This window comes from Poecile atricapillus, chromosome 36 (assembly GCF_030490865.1).
Source record: "Poecile atricapillus isolate bPoeAtr1 chromosome 36, bPoeAtr1.hap1, whole genome shotgun sequence".
Classification (NCBI taxonomy): Eukaryota; Metazoa; Chordata; class Aves; order Passeriformes; family Paridae; genus Poecile; species Poecile atricapillus.
This window is the reverse complement of record NC_081284.1, coordinates 395982-415000: the sequence shown is the minus strand read 5'-3', so window position 1 is coordinate 415000 and position 19019 is coordinate 395982. Positions and strand designations below refer to the sequence as shown.

At 35.4% G+C, this 19019-nt stretch overlaps 1 protein-coding gene across 1 annotated transcript in view; it reads left to right on the top strand.

The window, feature by feature from the left end:
• Nucleotides 1-17953, top strand: part of LOC131590970 (synaptonemal complex protein 1-like) — a 21954-nt gene extending 4001 nt beyond the window's left edge. The window contains exons 4-29 of the mRNA XM_058861388.1: nt 1-10; nt 414-481; nt 649-722; nt 2078-2136; nt 2532-2601; nt 3212-3285; nt 3659-3767; nt 4207-4301; nt 4438-4622; nt 5089-5156; nt 6249-6316; nt 6897-6974; nt 7553-7683; nt 8166-8283; nt 8520-8590; nt 9253-9334; nt 9815-9875; nt 10179-10243; nt 10925-10987; nt 11690-11806; nt 12397-12507; nt 13164-13256; nt 15619-15693; nt 17198-17344; nt 17638-17724; nt 17810-17953. The exon at nt 1-10 is cut by the window's left edge and continues 155 nt beyond it. Coding sequence (XP_058717371.1) covers nt 1-10; nt 414-481; nt 649-722; nt 2078-2136; nt 2532-2601; nt 3212-3285; nt 3659-3767; nt 4207-4301; nt 4438-4622; nt 5089-5156; nt 6249-6316; nt 6897-6974; nt 7553-7683; nt 8166-8283; nt 8520-8590; nt 9253-9334; nt 9815-9875; nt 10179-10243; nt 10925-10987; nt 11690-11806; nt 12397-12507; nt 13164-13256; nt 15619-15693; nt 17198-17344; nt 17638-17724; nt 17810-17953 — 2323 coding nt within the window. The remainder of the gene's footprint in view (nt 11-413; nt 482-648; nt 723-2077; nt 2137-2531; nt 2602-3211; nt 3286-3658; nt 3768-4206; nt 4302-4437; nt 4623-5088; nt 5157-6248; nt 6317-6896; nt 6975-7552; nt 7684-8165; nt 8284-8519; nt 8591-9252; nt 9335-9814; nt 9876-10178; nt 10244-10924; nt 10988-11689; nt 11807-12396; nt 12508-13163; nt 13257-15618; nt 15694-17197; nt 17345-17637; nt 17725-17809) is intronic.
• The last annotated feature ends 1066 nt before the right edge of the window (nt 17954-19019 follow it).

Here is a 19019-nt window from a genome sequence, read left to right as displayed (position 1 = left end):
GGAACTGCAGGCCAGTATTGTATAGCATACATTGAATAGATGAAGTGCTTCCTGATTTAGTATGACATTATTATTGATGCAATTAAATATAAAAGAATGTTGCAGTTTGGTGTGTGCCTTGAGAAAATGATTATTTTGAGCAGGTGTGTGCACCTGTCCTGTGTGTGTTTGTATGAAGAATATACCTCTAAGTGCCTCAGTTGCTGGTAAATTATTGTTCATTAGTTATTATGACTTGCATGCAAAAGATGACTCGGGATGTAATACCAGATAAAACAGACTTCTGTCTGCTGTGTGCTGTAATTTCGTCTGCCCAAAATTACTTTTTTGTGTGGGATTTGAGAAGTCAAAGTGTATTTCTTATATGTTTTTCAATAACAGTGTCTTTTTGCATTTGTTCTCTATGAAATTAGTTTGAAAATGAAAAACTCTGTTTGAAACTGGAAGATGAGATGTGTGAAAAGAAAGATCTCTTGAAAGAGTAAGAAATACAACCAAATACATATTTTTGTGGTGAAAATGATCAGTTTTCATGTGGTCAGTTTCATAGAGCTGTTAAATGGTGAAGGTCATTTACATTGTTACTCCTTAGGTACATAAAGTACTGTGCACTCCTATGAAAGCATATGCTATTTTTCCCTCCTTTAGAGCCACTGCTTTGAGGCATCTGTGTAATCTGCTCAAGGAAACCTACTCTCACTTCACAGAGAAGACCAGCAAATGTAAATGCTTTTTTAATTTTCATTTATGAGAATCAGTGTACTGTCAGTGTACTGACACTGAGCAAGTGTCAGCTTGCTCTAAATTCACAAACAGAAAAAAGTTCTCGTGCTGTTCAGATGCGTTCTCCAGTTGAGGTCGACTGGATGTGGCTCTTAAAATGAGAAGTGAATTCAAAGTAAATCACAAAATTAGGAGTGAAGCCATAGGTTTAACAGAGGTATGGTTTGTAATGCTAAATCCAGAGGGCTTTTGAAGCCAGTGTCATTGTTTGCTGAAAGGTTGCAAGCCTGGGAGCTGTTTGGGTGCCTAAACACTGATACAGGTTTGAGGCAGTGTCAACACCCCTGATTAACCACTGACAGGTACTCCAGAGCCATGCAGGTCTCCTCAAGTCTGGTCAGCCCACTGAAGGTTTTCAATCCCATCCAGACACTGAATATATTAAGATGTATGAAGTGGCACTTCATGCCTATTTTTAGTCAGTCAAATCTACTCCAAATTCCCAGCACTCATTAAGAAATTTCCAGAGCTGGAATTTCCTGTTTGAAGCCATTCACACATTTGTGTGGAAAAAAGGTCTTAACCCCAAGGTATAATGAGTAAGTAGAATTCTTCTTGCAAAATTGAACAAGCCAAGACAGTGGGATAACTTAATGAAGTTTCATTCTTGAGGTTTTAAAACATGTTCTTGATTGGGAATGACTTTATATGCAATTTAGAATTGTTATTATAGTCATTAAAATTTTACTAACTTGTTCCTGGATACTTAGGAAGTGTCTATTTCTTTTTAGTCTTAATTCTAGAAACACTTGTGTATAGATGTACTTTTTTGATAGGTGTGTTCTTATTGTTCTCTCCTTAATTGTTTTCTTAGGGAAAAATAGTATCAATTAGAAAAGTGAAAGGAAAGAAGGAAAATATGGACATGGAGTGTTGTTGCAATTTTATAGTGATAGTTCTGTGGTCATAGGTATCTGCTGATAGGAAGAAATTCAGTGCTAAACCTTACCTTACAGTTTATCAAATACTAACAGTTTTGAAACATTATTATTCAACAACATTAATACTATAATAATTAATATGGTTACATAAATTGATCCAGAATTACACTTTTCACAGAAAAAAATTATATTGGGAAGGAAATTTAAAAGCTGAGCTTGCTTAATGTTTCAATGAAATACATGTTTTCCCTAGATTCTATAACTTTTGGCACCATGTTTTATAATGACTTATTTAATAAGAAAGGAGCTGAAAATTCCTTTTTTAACTCATTATGTTGATTAAGCATAATGACTTGGACAGCTTGCATTCTTTTTCAAAAGAAAAACCTTCCTGTATGTTCTTGCTTTGATAGATGAACAGGAAAAAAATGAAACAAGACAATTGTATGAGGAACTTCATAGCGACATAGAAGTAAGTGACACAGCTTGATAAAAAGGATGTGAGTTATGTGGACATGCTGAGCTGAGTTATATGTTTATGTTGAGATACTATTTGTTTCCATCATGTGTGCATATCATGTCATGTGTGATGCAGAAAGTCAGGTTTTCAGTCCCTTCTCAAGAACCATTTTTGTATTATATAAAGCACATTCAATGGAGAAAATGCAGCAGCGTGTGGGATGTAGATCCATGGGATCTGTGTGATCTGTGCTTAGTGCTGGGTGACTGCCAGAATGTCTTGTCTTCTTTTTGGACTCTGTTTCGCCTACCTGGTGATTTCTTGGAATGGCTGAGGATGGCAGCAGCCTCTGGAGAACTTCCAGGGTTTTCCAATATTGAACTTCAAACATTAAATTTTGTTTTTAGAGAATGACAGTGGCATTTGAAGAGCTTCATATGCAAGCAGAGAAGGACAGACTGGAAATGAGCATCAAATGTGAGAATTCTGTTTATTGTGTTTATGCTGCTGGCTCAACAGTTTTGTACTTGATAGCTTTTATTACACATGCAGGGTCAGGGCAGACAGACGTGAAGTGCTTGGATGGTGAGCAGGTCACACTGAGACACCAGGACCCTCTTTTATTCATGCTGCCAGTATTCACTGCCTGGCCCCTTCTGTTGCTGTTCCACTGGGCCAAATTTGGAACTTTATTATTCAAACAGTCACTCAAAGTCCAAGTTTTGTCTGTGACATACAGACTAGAGATCAATACCTATTTCATGTAACTAGTTTATTTAAATAATAATGCTGGCTACAGAAACTTTAGCTCTATGCTCTCTATGTATAGGCTACTATGTTCCTGTTTCATTTTCACATGCTCTTTTCTGTTAGTTTCTTGTAACAAATGTAGTAGTGGACTAATTCTGTGGAAAGCTGGCAAAAAAAGATATTTTTATTATGAGATCAAACATTGCCTCAACAATTTCTCTTGGGAAACAAATTGTACCACTGTACAATTACAAGCAATCTTAAACTGCAAGTTATATTGAATTTGGAGTATATTTCAGCTAGAATGTTAACTATGGATATTACTGTATCTCAAAAGTAAAAGAAGAAGCAGAAAAGGTGGACAAGTTTGAAAAGGAATGCAAACTGGAAGTCAGTCAGAAGGAAAAGCAGGTTTGCTCAGTTTTACCATCTAATATGTGCAGCTTTATTTGTGCCTAAAGGGGTAATGCAAGACCCAATAATTGTTTCTGAGTACTCTTAAAAAAGACAAAAATAATAGCTGAAGCTGCATTTAATTCGGATTCTGCTAAGTTCAGTGATGTTTCAGTACCTTTAATCTACTGGAATTCATGATTTGATTTTGATCTGGAAAATCTTTTTGTTTAGACTAAGAATGTGACTTGATCAATATTTGAGTAAGATCAACAGTCTTATCTAACTTGAATGACAGCAGTATGTCTGCTTATCATACCTGGGCTACAAATGAAAATGAGTATCTGTCCCTTCTCCAGACTTCATTATGATATTTCTTTAATTTTTCTAGATTTCAGCTCTTACCATACAGAGAGATGAAAAAGATGGTGTAATAGAAGACATCAAGGCTCAGCTGAAGGCGTCAGAAAATAAGATTGCTGACTTAATAGAAGCAAAATGTAAGAGTTCTGTCTGCTGTGTTTAAATGTAATTGTTATAGAAGCATAGGAAACAGGGTCATGATAGTTTTATTCTGCTGCTGGGTCCTTGAAGGCCTTATTTTTGTTTGGAGCAGAAGCTGCTCATGTGGAATCAGGAATGGCAGGGTAGTTTTTAGGCGAGTCAAGCTGTGAGAGCTTTTGAAAATTGCAGGGGGAAAATATGTTGCTTCAGTTTTGCAAATTCATAGTCAGGCAGATGCCACTGAGGAAACTTACTTTTCAGAACTTGATTTTCAATATTTTTAAGCCATCTATATTCAAAGTATTTCTAGTATATGATGTCAATACCATTGGTCTTTGTTAAATTCTATAAGTGTATGTGCTTTTCCATTTTTAGCAGCATTTTTTAGTAAGTACCCTGTTTTTAGAAGTATAAACATACATCATTTTTGCTTAGTACATGAAGAAGAAATGTTGAAGGAATCCCAGGCCAGTCAAGAACATTTGAGGGCAGAGCTGGAAGAGGCTAAAATTTCACTGCAAAAAGCAGAGGTACGCCTTGCCTATAGTTTTGCAGTGTAAATAGACTAGATGAGCATTTGCATAAATAATTATGGATACTTTAGATATGAAACAGCTGTAACTGTTTGTTGCAAAACATGCTTAGAAATTATATCATGTTTTGAAGGTTACTCAAAAGAACTTAGAAACAGAATGCCAGACTACAGTGAAAACATTAATTCAGGTCACTGGAGAAAAGGAAGTACAGGAGGAAGAATGTAAAAAAATGGAAGCTTTGCTTGCAGCCCTGACAGAGGAGTTTGAGACTTCTACTGCCAATTTGAAAAGCTTGCTGCAAAAGGAGCAAAATAGGTAAATTAAAGAATTTAAATTTGGAGAGTCATCTTAGAGGTTGCAGTCTATGACAAAGAGCAGTTAAAAATGAAGCTGAAATTTGAGGGTTTTTTGACACAGTGGTCTAAATCAGAGAATTTAATGTTGTTTTTAATGAATTTGAATTTTAATGAATTTTAATGTTGTGATGGTTGATACTGGTCTATAAAAAGTAAATTTTTGTCCCCTCTGACTTTCATAATTCTTTTTTCAAGAAATTCAGATTTCTGTATGTATATATTTGTTTACTTTTAATGTCTACTGTTCTGAAGTTTTAAAAGTAAAAATTTGATATGTGTTGCAGGCAGATATATCATCTGCCTGTTGAAAGGTAAATGTTATTAAAGTGCTTGTGGTAAGACTGTCTTATTGTCCTTTAAGTTTCAAATGCAGTGTTTTGTACTATACATTTGGGATTTTTAAATTTCAATTACTGTTTTCTTAGATTAAAGGAATATGAAGACAAGTCAAAGCTGCTTACCTTGGAGCTCCAAAATAAGTCTGCTGAGCTGGGTAAGGCTTGTAGAAAAGCAGAAAATGAGCTAGGCAGTAATAAAAATGTTTTCTGGAAATGGACTGTTTCTAGTACTTGGAGAAATGATTTTACAGTACCTGTACCTGTCAGGAATGCCTAAATTTCTTTTTACTCATCTGACTCCATTTTCTTTGGTGGTCCTTGGTACTGGAACAGCCAAAGGGCAGTGCTGTGCAGAACCCCAGTAGTAAGACCATCCATGCATGAATTCTCATGGAGGTAATTTTGGTTTCCAGCTAAGACTAGTAGCACTGCAGGTGCCAGGAGTGACTTCTGTGGCTTGTAGCAGAGATAAAACACTCCCATTAACGTTTCTGTACTTGGCTGGATGTGCAGTGGTGCTGGCAGGGGTTATCTTTAAATACTGCTTTGATATCATGTGGTTTCTAGGGATGTGCTCCCTAGCCCCCAGAGTAAGAGATCTGCCTTCAGGACTGTTTTCCTGCTGTGCTGCACATGGCCCTGGGTTTCATCTGACAGATGAGAAATGTGCTTGGATGTTTCCATCTACATTGAGGGCATCCATAGAGAAGTGTTGAAAAGTGAACTGCTAATACTTGTTTAGATCGAGGCAAGATGAGACCTGTGAGAATTCCACACCAAACGTGACCTTGGTGTTGAGTACTTGCAAAAAATACCAGTATTGTGAATTCTCACATAGAAAACATTTGGAAGTTAGTAATAACTGGTTTCCTTTTTCAGCATATCGGTGTGATACCTTTAGCAGTTCAGATTTTTTTTCTGGAACAATGCAGATGCATCAATACTTGGAGAATACTCTGGTCTTACAGTCCATGGTTTATTTGAAGCCATAAGTGTGGAAAACATACTGGGCTCTGAATTTTATTTCAGATAATTAGTTTCTCTTCAGATACAGATTTGCTAATGTCTTTCTTAATCATTTTTTCAAGTCTACATTTAGATTAAGTCATAAATTAGCTTTTCAGCTTCTGAACTTAATCCAGAAAGTTTTCAGAACTGGGTATTGGAAAAGGGCTAATGTTTTATACTGCCTGCGAAATATGAAAAATTATTTCTGTTCCATTAATTTTACATTACATGTGCTGAAGAGGAGATGACTAAAGTAAAATGTGACAAAGAAGTGCAACTTGAAGAGCTGTCAGAAACTCTGGTAAATGTTCATTTCATTAATCTTATAGCATTTGCTCTTAATTGAAATTCCTCTTGCTTTGTAAATATCTTAAATGCCATAGATGAACACAGTCTAGTCAACTTTAACATTTCTACTAAACTTTCTCACACACAATTTCAGTGTTTTCTTTGAAGAACGTTATTGCCACTGTTTTTCTTGTCTCCCATGTTTTGGTTTTCATTGTCAAGATTTTTGGTTATTTCCTTCTTCGTTCATGCTTATTCAAATGCCACTCCCTCTGGATATAAAGTTTCCCAATGTTTTGCTTACTTATAGGAAGGTAATTGGCTCTGGCCTTTTTGAACCCTACTGTACTTTGACATAGGCCCATTTTCTGTCACAGAAGTCTAAGCTATATGAAATACACTCTTAACAGAGGTTTATTTTCATTATGATTTTCATTGTATATATATTTTTTCATTATGATTTTATATTTACAAGTCTAACAAGAAACTGTATCAAGTCAAGTTAGTGTGAAATCAGGTGCACATTTTACCATGTCTGCTTATTGTTATAATCTGGGCATTGAGTGTTCTAAGTTTCATTAATTTTCTAAAATGGGCAGGTTGGAGGACTTTTACTGAAGAAGGATCTTGAGGCTACTGTAGAAAATTTGCAGAGAGAGAAAAATGTGGAGAGAGAAATGAAAATGCTCTTCAAATCAGAGAGGCCTGAAATAGGGCAATAGTAACATGCTTTTATAAATAGTGAAGTAACACATCATAACTTGTATACAAGTACATAAGAAATAGCACACAGAGCAGTGTCCCACCCTGAACTGCTCTGCTCATAACAGGGACAGCAGGAGATCCTCTGTCCTCCTGTAGCCTCTTACACTCTGACAGTAGCTGTACCAAGGATGAAGACACAGCCCTGCTGATTGCCTTTCTGTTCTATCTTCTAGAACTGGAATTCTCTGATTTTTACTTAGATGCATGTAAAAGCTTATGAAGTCTGAAGTAAATGTCTTTATTTAAAATTATGTCCAAGGAATCTAATTTTAGTAGTTTTGCAGACTAGATAATTAAACTCACAGCAGGGGACATGTACAGCACTGGTGTCAGAGTTCACTCTCTCACACCACTTCCATATCCCACCAGAGATATGTCAAGATACAGTCTGGATAATCCATGACATGGATGTTGTTTGGTTCTACTGAAAACCTTGTGCTGTCAGCTCATGTCTGATAACCTCCATGAGTTGTAGTTTACACATGTATACTCAAAACTTTTCCTTTTCCTTTTGCAGAAAGAAATCCATGATTTGAAAGTACAGCTGACTAGTACAGCTGAAAAGGAACAAGATTATTTAAACCAGCTTTTGACCCTGAAAACAGATCTTGAACAAGAAGAGTATGACCATTTTGAAAATATAGTATTTAATTTTTTTTTAGTGTTATATAGAAGTTATTTTAATACACAGTGAAATGTACTATTTCAAAAGGAAGTTTTGAACTAATTAGTATGACATTAATTATACACTTATATTTGTAAATTAGATTTTGTCTATTTGTATGTATTCTATGGAATACATGGTTCCATATCTGTTTGACTTAGTTAACAAGAAGAGAAGGTTTCTGAATTCATAGTTAATCCTGCTTTAAACTACATAATTTTCTCTAAGCATTTTATTTATATAAAAGTTGACTCTGGTTTTCTTTCCTTCTTGTGTCACCTTTTTATATCACTGTGACTTTGCTGCAAAGCTTATATTTGTAGATGAAGGCCTGGACTTTTTTCAGCATGGAGTAACACTTGATACTGGGTATATTTAATTTAAAAGGAGATTTCAAAATGCATGTTCTTATTCCTTTTGACCATTTGTTTTAAATTAGGTTGAAGAATGAACAACTAACAGTGTATCTCAATAAGCTTTCACTAGAGAAAGAACAAATAGCACAAGAGAAAAATGGTGTGGCTGCAGAACTCAAGAGGCTGCAAGAAAAACAAGAGGCAAGTTGTAAACTTCCAGCTTTTTTTAAAGGACAGTACTCAATTGTACAAATCAGATGATAAGCTGCAACATGACATGGTTCTGTAGAGTACCTGGACTGTTTTTTGTGTTTGAATTGGAAAGGAAGTGTATTTACATTTGTGAATAAGGCAGGTCAGTGTGCTTTGGATGTGTTTGAATTTTTTAAGAAGTCACTTTGAATTTTCTTTCTTTGCTGACATGGGTCTTTATTTAGGATAGTAAGAAAAAAGAAGAAAATACAAAGCAGTTAGTTGAAAACCTAGAAGAGGCAAATGGCCAGCTAAGGCAAGTAAAAACAAATATTAATATCTGATGTTGTTAAAGGAAGTAGACTGAAATAGTTGTGTTCATATGCTGCTTTCTGGGACTTTTTTGATTAATGTTTTTCTAGAAACTATTCAGTGTTGCTGTTGGCCAGGTAGAAATTTTCTCAGATTATAAGTACCTGTTGCTGCAGGAACAATATTTGCCATAGTTTTGTATTACATGAAAGAGCTGTTCTGTTTTGTGTTAGACATCTTAGGTGGGAAGGAAATAAAAATGGAAGTTCAAGGTTATGGATTAAATGTGACAAGGCAAAACTGGATAGGTGTTACTCTCTGCAGAAGTCTCTGTACCATCTGCTCAATACACAGGCAACCTCCCATGTTTCACAGCTGCATTAAAATATTCCAGGTTAGGATGTATTTTCCTTAGGTTAGGTGGAACATCTTTTCCTACTTAAAAAATGTATAGACTGTTCACATATTGACTTACTAGCCATGTCGCTTCATTTCACTGAGCAGCTTATGAAGTTCCCATCAATGTTAGCAGCTCTTTTTAGAAAATAAAATATGGCATTATTATTAATTATGATGTACTATTACAAGTACACTATACTATTATACTAAAGAGAAGTTAAAGGTAATAAATAAATATTTACCAATGCTTGTTAATTTGGCCCTTAGAAGTGAACTGGAGTCTTTGAAGGAGAAAATGGCAAAGACAGGTGAAGAGATTAAAAGTAAACTGGATGAAAGAGAAGAAAACGTACGTCACGTCATGTGTCATGAAAATATGTTACATTACCTGTAGGACATAATCTAAATTAAAATGTGTGTTGGGATTTTTTTCTGCAAAGCTCTGCCTGGTGGATGTGATCTCTGCCAGAGGCTTTTTTTCTTTCACAGCTGCTGCCAGTTGTGACATTGTGTGTCCACATGCTGAGCCCTATTATTTTAAAAGACAAGCAAAATCACTGGGATGTTTACTCTTTGCTTGAAAGTCTGATATTAAAGATTTGCTTGATTTCAGGCAAACAGAGAATCTGCTTTTCTGTTTTTTCATATATCCACTGAGTGATGGATGGGCTCTGGATTAGCTTTTTATATGTAATGTGAGTTTTAGCTTAAATAGATTCAAATATTTTCACTTTCTTTCTATAGTTTCAAAGCAACCTGAGGTTTTTAGCATTAGAATGGATTTCAAAATTTCATTGTAAAAGTCAAAGATTTACAATTTTAATTTCAGGTTAAGGGTATTGAAAATGGAATTTCAATAAAAGAAAAGCAGTTGCAGATTCTAGAAAATAATTGGGAAAATTCACTTTTCCATGGATTGTAGGGAACTTCATACAAGTATATTTTTAAAATTGTGAAGAGACTGGCTTTTTTTCCTTCTTTCTTAACCTTATAAACACTGGGTCACTGCTACTAATTAACATCTTGTAGTACTTTATGGCTAAAACTCAGATCATCCTAACATGTCAGCTTGTGTTTCAATCCTGTTGGAATAAACCAGACTGGTGCAAGTGCATGTTTGAGAATGCTGACAGGAATTGCTAACATGGAGTCATTTTTAGAACTTACTAATTAATATTTGAAATATCTCTTTCAGATGAATAGTTTAAAGAAACAGGTGGAAAATAAAACTAAGCACATTGAAGAGTTGCAGCAAGAGGTGTGTAGAGATCTTAAAAGTCACAAATATATAAAGACATGGTATTTTGGGGCGACTTTTCAGCAGTTTTTGTCTGCTGTGGTATCTTTAGATACACCTATGTAATTTAAACATTTTCCTTTCTTTTCCTAACTCTGAGCAAATTAAAGAGTCATCTTTGGAATCACTTGATTTCTTAAATTAGCTTTAATTTAAAAAGAACAATTACAAAAATAATACCTTGAATAAACTTGTACTTTTTTCATTTAGTACATAGTATTATTTATTTACTGGTCATCAGGACTATCTCAGTTACCACTAGTAGAAAAGAATTCTGCACTAGCACAAATTGTAGTAACTTCACTGTAAAAATAATTTGTATATTTTGTCATGACATCTTGACACTTTCTGTCAGCAGCACCTTAGTTTTAATTCCCATTTTGCACCTCATTTGTTTTTCCCTGTTGTTGCTCAGAAGGAGCCTTTCTTAAGGTCATGAAGAAACAGTATTATCACAGTAATTAGCTGAGCATTCTTTTGTTTGGAGAATTGTTCTGGAACCTGAACTGTACAATGTACAGTGAAAGTTGTTTGCTTGATGAAAGCTGGAATTTTGAAGATTCTGACATTCCTGACACAGTTAAACCATTACATAATTCTATTAACTTATTAAGGTACAGTGCTTGGTTTTTATTTCAACAGAATAAGGTGCTAAAAAAGAAAATTACTGCAGAAAGCAAGAAAAACAGTATTTATGAAGGGAAGGTAGGTTTAAATAACATCACGTAGAAGATGAGGTGAGTGTTTTTAAGTCCCAGTGTAACTAATGATAATACTTGTTAAATACGTTCTGAACTGATTTATAGATCTGGGATACAGATTTTGTGGGAATGAGTTCATAGTTTTTAGAAGATGCTTCCATTTTTAATCGTTGGGCACTGACTATTGGACATTTAAAAGAGATGGACTTCACATCACAATTAATTATGTTTTTAATCAGTTCCTTTCCTTTTTTTTGTTTTGTTGATAGTAGACTGAACAGGATTCTGTAACCCCATTGTGACAGAAAAGCATTTAAAAGATATACATGTATTACTCACTTTAGGCTGTTCTTTAAATGTGTTCTGCAGTCACAATCCCTCCCATGGGAATATCGTGTCCAGCTTTGGGTACTGCACTTGAAGAAAGAAGTGGACTTTTGTGAGGATATCCATATGAGAAACTTAAAAGGAAAAACTGTAATCTGCAAAATGCTGTTGCCATGGTTCCTTTGAGTATTTTCTAACTGACTTCAGACCACAGCTCAATTCTTTATTAAAAAAAGCTGAACTTTTAAATAGGAAACACTTTAATTGTATACCTGAAAAGTAACAGTGTGTTTCTGCTCAAAAATAAGAGGTAAAAAAAAAAATCATTAACATATTAATTCCTAAACAAATAACAGCAGCAATTCTGCATTCTCAAAAGGTGAATAAATTGGAGTTAGAGATGGAAAATATGAACAAAGAACATAAGGAAGCAGTTGACATCTATCAAAAAGACATAGAAACAAGAAAAATGAATGAAAATAAACTTCATGAAGAGGTGAGAGGTGTTCATTTTTTCTGCAATGTATTTATTTTAAATTTAAAATGTTTTTATGAAGCTTTATTGGCCAGATTCCTTGATCTCACATTTTAGTCTTATCAACATAAATGGAACTTCTTTTGTATGCCCATGAGCAAAGTTTTAGTACATTATGTGCTTAAGTTAAAGTATTTGAATATATCTTTGAAAATAAAAACCCAGTTAAAAATTACTTCTTTCAAGATGCAGTTCAAAGAAATTCTACCCTTGGTATAAAGTCAGCATAGCTAAATTAGATTATAACTTCTCCCATATTAGTATTTTTTTTCCCCACACATTTTTTGATGGTAATTCTAGGAAATGTTAGGGCAGAGAGCTTGAAATGGCCTTTTGGTTAGAAGTGAACTTGCCTGCCATGGATGTACCTTTGATCTTGCCCATTTTAACAATCTGCATAAAAGATGTCAGATTTGAAAAAGATCTTAAAAGCAAATTAAGTCCAAGTGGGATTACATACTTGGCACCCACAGGGGGAAGATAAATTAAACTAAGATTTTAAAAAAATATATTGTTACATTTATGAATGAAATGCAATTTATTACTAACAGGTAGAAAAGATGAGGTTACTTTATGATGAAGCAACAATGATACAAAGAGAAACTGGTATCAGATGTCAGCATAAGATAACTGAAATGGTGGCACTTATGGAAAAGCACAAGGTGAGAGATTTTACTGATTGCTGTGATTTGTAATTTGTGATACCACATTAATAACCTTTCAAAATCAGATAAAGGCCTGAATCTGGGAAAAGGAGCTGAACACATACTTGAGTTTTCATCATCAAAAATCAAATGAATTTGAAGATTTTGAAAACATGCCTATGGGCAGATAAGCTCCATTTATCTAAACTTCTTGGATTTTTAATTTTTTTTTTTTTTTTTTAATTCAGGCTTGCTTTGATACCATCTGAATGCAGTATTTTTCAGTATCAGTTTGGCCTCTTATTCTGAGGCGATTACTTAGTGACTGTCAGCAGTTTAGCTTGACATATTTTAGGTTACCTTTCTATTACCCTCTTTTACCATATCTTTAGCAGATGCCATTAATAAAAATAGCACAGCTGGCTCATAGGTGCTGAACACATATTGCTGCACAGAAATACAGCACTCTCTGCCAGTCCACAAAATAATACTGTATCGAGCATTTTCTGTTTTACAGTCTCTGCAGAAGGATCAGTGTTTGCTCATGGTGCTTTCTGAATCTTCTGAAGAGCCTGGTTTGAAAAAATTATTGATGTTTTAAGACTGGATAGATCTATAATTGTAAAATTTAGTCACGTTTTGAGTTTGTTGTTGGTTTGATTTTTTTAACACAGAACAAATATGATAAAGTGATTGAAGAAAAAGATGAAGAGTTAAAAGTATATAAAATTAAACAGCAAAAGCAGTTATCATCAGAAAGAGCACTGGTAAGGAGTACTTTCCAATGTTAAATAATTCAGTGAAGGGGCTGATGTCCTTGTCTCGTGGTTTTACACTGGCTAAGAGCCAGGCATGCATGAAAAAAACATTCACTCATTTTTCTGTGCTATAGTTGAGCAGAGGAGGGGAAAGAAAAATTGAAGGGCTTATGAACTAAGGATTAGGAGAAAAACACTTTAAGGGTGAAACAGGTTCAAACTTAAATAGTATCAAGAAAATATAAATAGAATTAAAAGTGGGTAATCAGAATTAAAATAAACCTGTTGCCTTGAAAACTAAGCCTTCTGATCTTGTTTTCATAGTTTTAGTTACTTTCCCAGGAAAGTAACTGTAAACATAAATATTTACACATTCCTTCGAAGAAACATCTTTGATGGACATTTCACATGACCAGTGTGATTGGGAAGGTGATAATTTAGTTACCCAATTCCTGGTCATTGTCAAGAATCTATAGATACTGGAGTCAGAAAATAAAGTTACTGCTTTTCCTGTCATACCATTGAGCTGAGTCCGTGTGAATCATTCCGTGTCCTTTAGTGACATAAACCTTTAGAACACTTTTTTTTCCTAATCCCTCCTTCTTTTCCACTGACAGTACAGAGAGACAAAACATGTGATTTTTAATCAGTTTGTCACTTCTAAAAATATTTTTTCAGTTTGCTTAGGGAGTTTCTTTTTCTTGCTGTGCCGTGGGATCTTTCCCACCAGAGACAGTTCTCTGTGAACCTTTCCAGTGTGATTTTAATTTTGACAAATAGCTGTCCCACACGACCTGCTGCCACGTGAGTCCCTCCCAAAGGCAAAGAGTCTTCGCACAACTGTTTTGCAGGGGTCATTGGTTTAGGGGCTGCAGTCTTTTCAGGAGGAGCTGTTCTAGTTTGGAAGCATGGATTCTCCAGCTTCTCTCTTTGTTTGAATTTCCCACTAGATTACAGCTTTTTAGCATTCACTTCCTCCAGCATGAGCAACTTTTCTCACGGGCTCTGATGGATCTCTGCATTCCCCCATGTGCTTCATAAATTACAGAGGAACAATTTGTTGTAGTACAGTCCTCACTACAGCTTGCAGAAAAATCTCAGCTCTGATGTTTGGAGCACTTCTTTTCCTTCCTTCCCCTCACTGACTTTAGTGTTGTCACCATGTTGTTCTTTTCACATGTCTTCACTTTTTCCTTCTCTCTGATTCGGAGAAAATTGTTTGGAGGTTCGTTTGTTCTCCAGTTCTATCAATTGGAAAGTTCTTACAGGGTTTTGCAGTGTTGAAAAGTTGATCTCACCTGGGCTCTGTACTGGAGGTGTTGCTCGTCATGCCCCCGCTGTCAGCCACGTGGTGCCCACCACGGCCACTGAGGCACCATCTCATGTTCAGCGCCTCTCTTCCTGCAAGGCACCGAGAAGGAGAAGCTGCTTCCACAGCTTCTGTCCTTCTGCAGGCAGCACGGCTGGCTAAAAGCGGCTGAGTGGGCAAAGTACACGAGGAGCTGTGCCGAGATGGTGGCAGCCACACGGCCCCAGGCACGTGGTTCTGGCCATGGGGCCTCGGCTGCGTGGCCCCGGTGGCCACTCGTGGTGCCAAGAGGGCCTCGGCTGCGGCGCCTCTCCACCCCTCAGAAGAAGAAGAGAAGGTGTGAGCCGTTTTTTTCTTCCCTTAATATATCACAGAGGCGTCACCGACTTTTTTAATTAGGTCAGCAACATGTCCGTGATCAGAGCCTTCAGAAGTTGGCTCTGCTGGACACAGTAGAAGCTTTGAACAGGTTTCTCTCTCAGAAGCCACTTCTGTGGCTTCCTCCACCCCCACTGAGAGCCAAGATGTGTTAAACCAACACCCCTTGAAGAGTAATATAATTATAAATGCCGTATTTTACTTCTTCCTATTGGGTACTTGGGGAAGGGTTAACTGTCTGCTTTAGTGGGATTGATTCAGCCCACTAATTTATTTGGTTTTATTTTCTTACAGATCTTATTCTGGGCACTAAAAACTCCAAAAGTTTCTAAAAATAAATTGGAGTAGCAGTTTGTGTCTGCTCTTCGAGATTGTGTGTCATTTTCTGGCTTCACAGTTTGAATATGAAACTTTTGTTTTAAATAGTTAGATTCTGGTCTCTCACCACTCTTCTCCCAAGTGTTTAAGGTTTTACCTTGAACACTTCTGATCAATTACCTTTTCTTAATGTACTTCAGGTTTTTTTAAACAAGCTAAAGCAAAGATTCAAGTATAGAGTTGAAAAACAAATAGAATTATCTGTTGTATGTAATGAGTATCCCTATTAATCACTGTTTCATTTTGGACTTTCCTTTTTTCTGGGTTGTGCATAGTTAACCATATCATTTATTTAATTGTTTTTAGGAAAATGAGCTCTCATATTTGAAAAGTGAACTGTCATCCCTTAAGGAACAACTGAAAGCAGAAATTGAAGAGAAGGTGGAGTGTTTTACTAACTGAGCAGTGTGGGTGAGAGGTGTGGCTTGGCCTTGTGCTCTGGGAGAAGTTGTATAAGAAATGAAACTGAATAGAAAAAACATGATTTTGAATGCTGCAGTTGTACTAAATCTGGTCATTTATTTGTGTAAACTTTGTAACAATCGATGATTGTAGACTGTGTTCTGTAATTACAACATGAAGATTCATAACAATTGAATTCAAATAAATATTTACTGCCTATCACATAATTCTTTTTTAGGAGAATCTTGTAAAAGAGCACTCTCAAAAGATGATTTCTGAAAGTGAAAAGAAACACAAGGTAACTTTAACTTTTTAATTGGATTTAGAATTTGGTAGTGTGTATATGTGTAGAATCAACTGAAGTGCCATGATAATTTATTTGCATTCAACAAAAGACACTAGAATGCTTTTAACTTAAAACTTTTTAAACTTATGTTCCTGGGACTCCTAAACCTTGTTTAGGTCCAGACAGTGAATCTATTAATGTAAAAAATAGAAAGTCTCCAAATTATATTCCTATGGAAGTCAACATGGTGGTAAAGAAAAAATTGTCTCCTGTGGTACCTGAAGGAAGCCCCTTGGGCAGTTCAACATTGAAGTTTTGTAACTCCTAACAGTGATTTTTTCTTGTTGCATTTTGCTGCCTGTATTTCTTAATTCTCTACAGATACTTATTTATTTTCTTCCTGGGATAAGCAGGGATTTTAAAGGGTGATTCCATTCCATGGAGATATTAGACAGCAGTTTGTGGAAGGGTTCCCAATATGTCATTTTTCTTGCTCAGTTGTTGCTTTATGTCTCTGGAATTGTTTTACTTAGTGTTCAAAAGTATCCATTTGAAAAAGCATTTTTTTCTCTATGGAAGAGAAAAAAAACTTATCTAGCTGTAAAAATTGTCAAAGTATCAAAGTATTTCTGACTGCAAAACTTACTCTTCTTCCTTGTCAAGAGTTTGCTTGTGGTTTTCATATTGGAACAATAAAATCCACTCCCATTTTGATGTTATCTTTGAAAAAAAGGGACTGCACTGGACCATTGCAATGCTTCTCAGATTAATTTCTAGTGAAAAGACTATTTTAAATAACACCAATGTTGATATTGCCATCAATCTTTCCCTGAAAGCCTCTTCCTGCAGTTTTGTTCATTTCCATTTTCTTAGATGTTTGATATAGTCCATATGCAGTGGCTACAGTTCAGAATAATCTGAATTTCTACAGAGAAGCATGAAGAACTTAGTATGCCATGAAACTCAGTTCTTCCACAGCCTCCTGTTCATTCTCCTCATTTGGCAACCAAAAAAGGGTATTTCCACCCCACCCCACTTTGTTTGGGTCTTTGCTTCATGTTTGGATGGAAAGATAATAGTTCCACCACATCTCCCAGGTGTCTTCTTGGACACTCAGACTGTAAACTGGGTCATGAGTTTAGGTTTATATTTGACCCATAAAATATAATCTAAAAATATAAAAAATTTATTTTCCAGACATATATTGTAAAGACTCCTCCAGTAGATAAACTGCAAAGTGGAAGAAGCACAAACCTACCTTCAGAGGAGAGCACAAGGAAAAAGCAAAAAGTGCTTCTCCAGTTGGGTAGTCAGTCAGACAGCTCTGAGTACACTGACCTCCTGGTAAGAGTCAGAGAACAAATAATGTACTGAGCAGTTCTTTGTGCTCACTGCTGTGTCTAAGAATGAAAATAAAGAGTTTAGGCTTCCACATTCAAGCCAATATTTATGTATCTTTTTTACTTAATTGGTTCTTTCTGGAATTGTAGTTGTATGTGCATAATTTACATTCTTTTCATGGAACTGTTATGCCTCATAATGACATCTTAACTTTTTTTTTATAGTTTAATATCCATAGGAGGAAAGAAAAAGTATTTTTTAATATAGTGTGACTAAGTAACTTTTTAATTTATTAGACCATAGTCTCAGAAGAAGAAATGTTTGAAAATTTGTACAAAGATTATCCACAAGCTTCACAATTACATTCCCCCGCACCAAAAAAGGTATGTTAGCCTTTCATATGATTAAACCAAACAATTAATCAGATTGTCTACACAAGCTAATGGATGGCTTTATTTTGTTTCCTAGACACCAACTTCATCCAATGTGAAATCTCCAGGCTCTTCACTGAGATTCAAAACAATGAGGAGAACGCGCCAGGCGGACTGGACTGCGGTTTCCAAAATGGACAGGAAAAGAAAAATTAAAGAAGCTGCAAAGTTCTTTACTTAAAATGCAGAAATCCCCAGTGCCTGGGCATTGCTTATGGGTGCCACAATAGGGGTGTTATTCTCTCAGAGTCAGTACTTTGTTGCATTTTTCTGTCATACTCAGTGCGTTGAATTCTATGTTCATTTCCTCTACACATATAAACTTTATAGCTCTATAAATACATCCCCCTGCAGAGTATTTTCCACCTTTCCTCCCTTCTGCTGGAAAATGTTGGGACACAAATTAGCCAATTTTAAATTTTGAAAGGAATATAACTACATAGAAAGTTGTTTCAAAGCTGTTTCTGGCATTAGAAATTCCGGTTTTAAAGAACTTCTGTTCTTTTAAATTTACTCTGTTTTTGTTAACACATAATACTTAGTGAAAGAAATGTAGCTTTTAAATGTATGCACTTTTGCCTGAAATCCTCTTGCTTTTTCCTGCCTTTTAATGGCTGTTAGACCTGTCTGTTTAGGCTGTTTTAGATTGTACGTTAAAATGGTTTTGAAACTTCTAAAACTGAAGTTTTAATTGAATTATTTGCATTTAAAAAGATTTCAGCTACATAAGAAATAAAATACGCACATTATACAATTGTGAAAACAATGTTAAGATGCCATTAAATTGTTTATCTGAAATACAAAGTGTGGGACTAAATGTTGTTGCTTTAAATATTTGAACACAGACAGAAATTACCAGCCAGCCTTCCTAGGGACAGCAGCTTCTGCCACAAAAGTGTAAGGATAGATTAGAACATCTATTTCTGTATTAATCCTTGATTAATCTCGATTTCAACAATGACAAACTCTACTTCAGAGCTTAGAGATAACAAGAAAACTATGTTTTGAAAGATAATGAAAAATTAAAAATTCCAGATTCATCTGAAGTGGGAAGCAAAACATACCTGCTGCATTCTTTTTGTGTAGTCTTATGGACAGGCCAGTAGCTTGGGTTCTTTATGTTGAGCTGTTGAGCAGTGATGTAAGTAAGATTTGTTATTGTATGTAACTAACAAATATTGTGCAAAGATCTGGAAGAATATACTGTGCTTTCTCCATGAGCACTTGAAAGTGAGAAATGGAAGTCT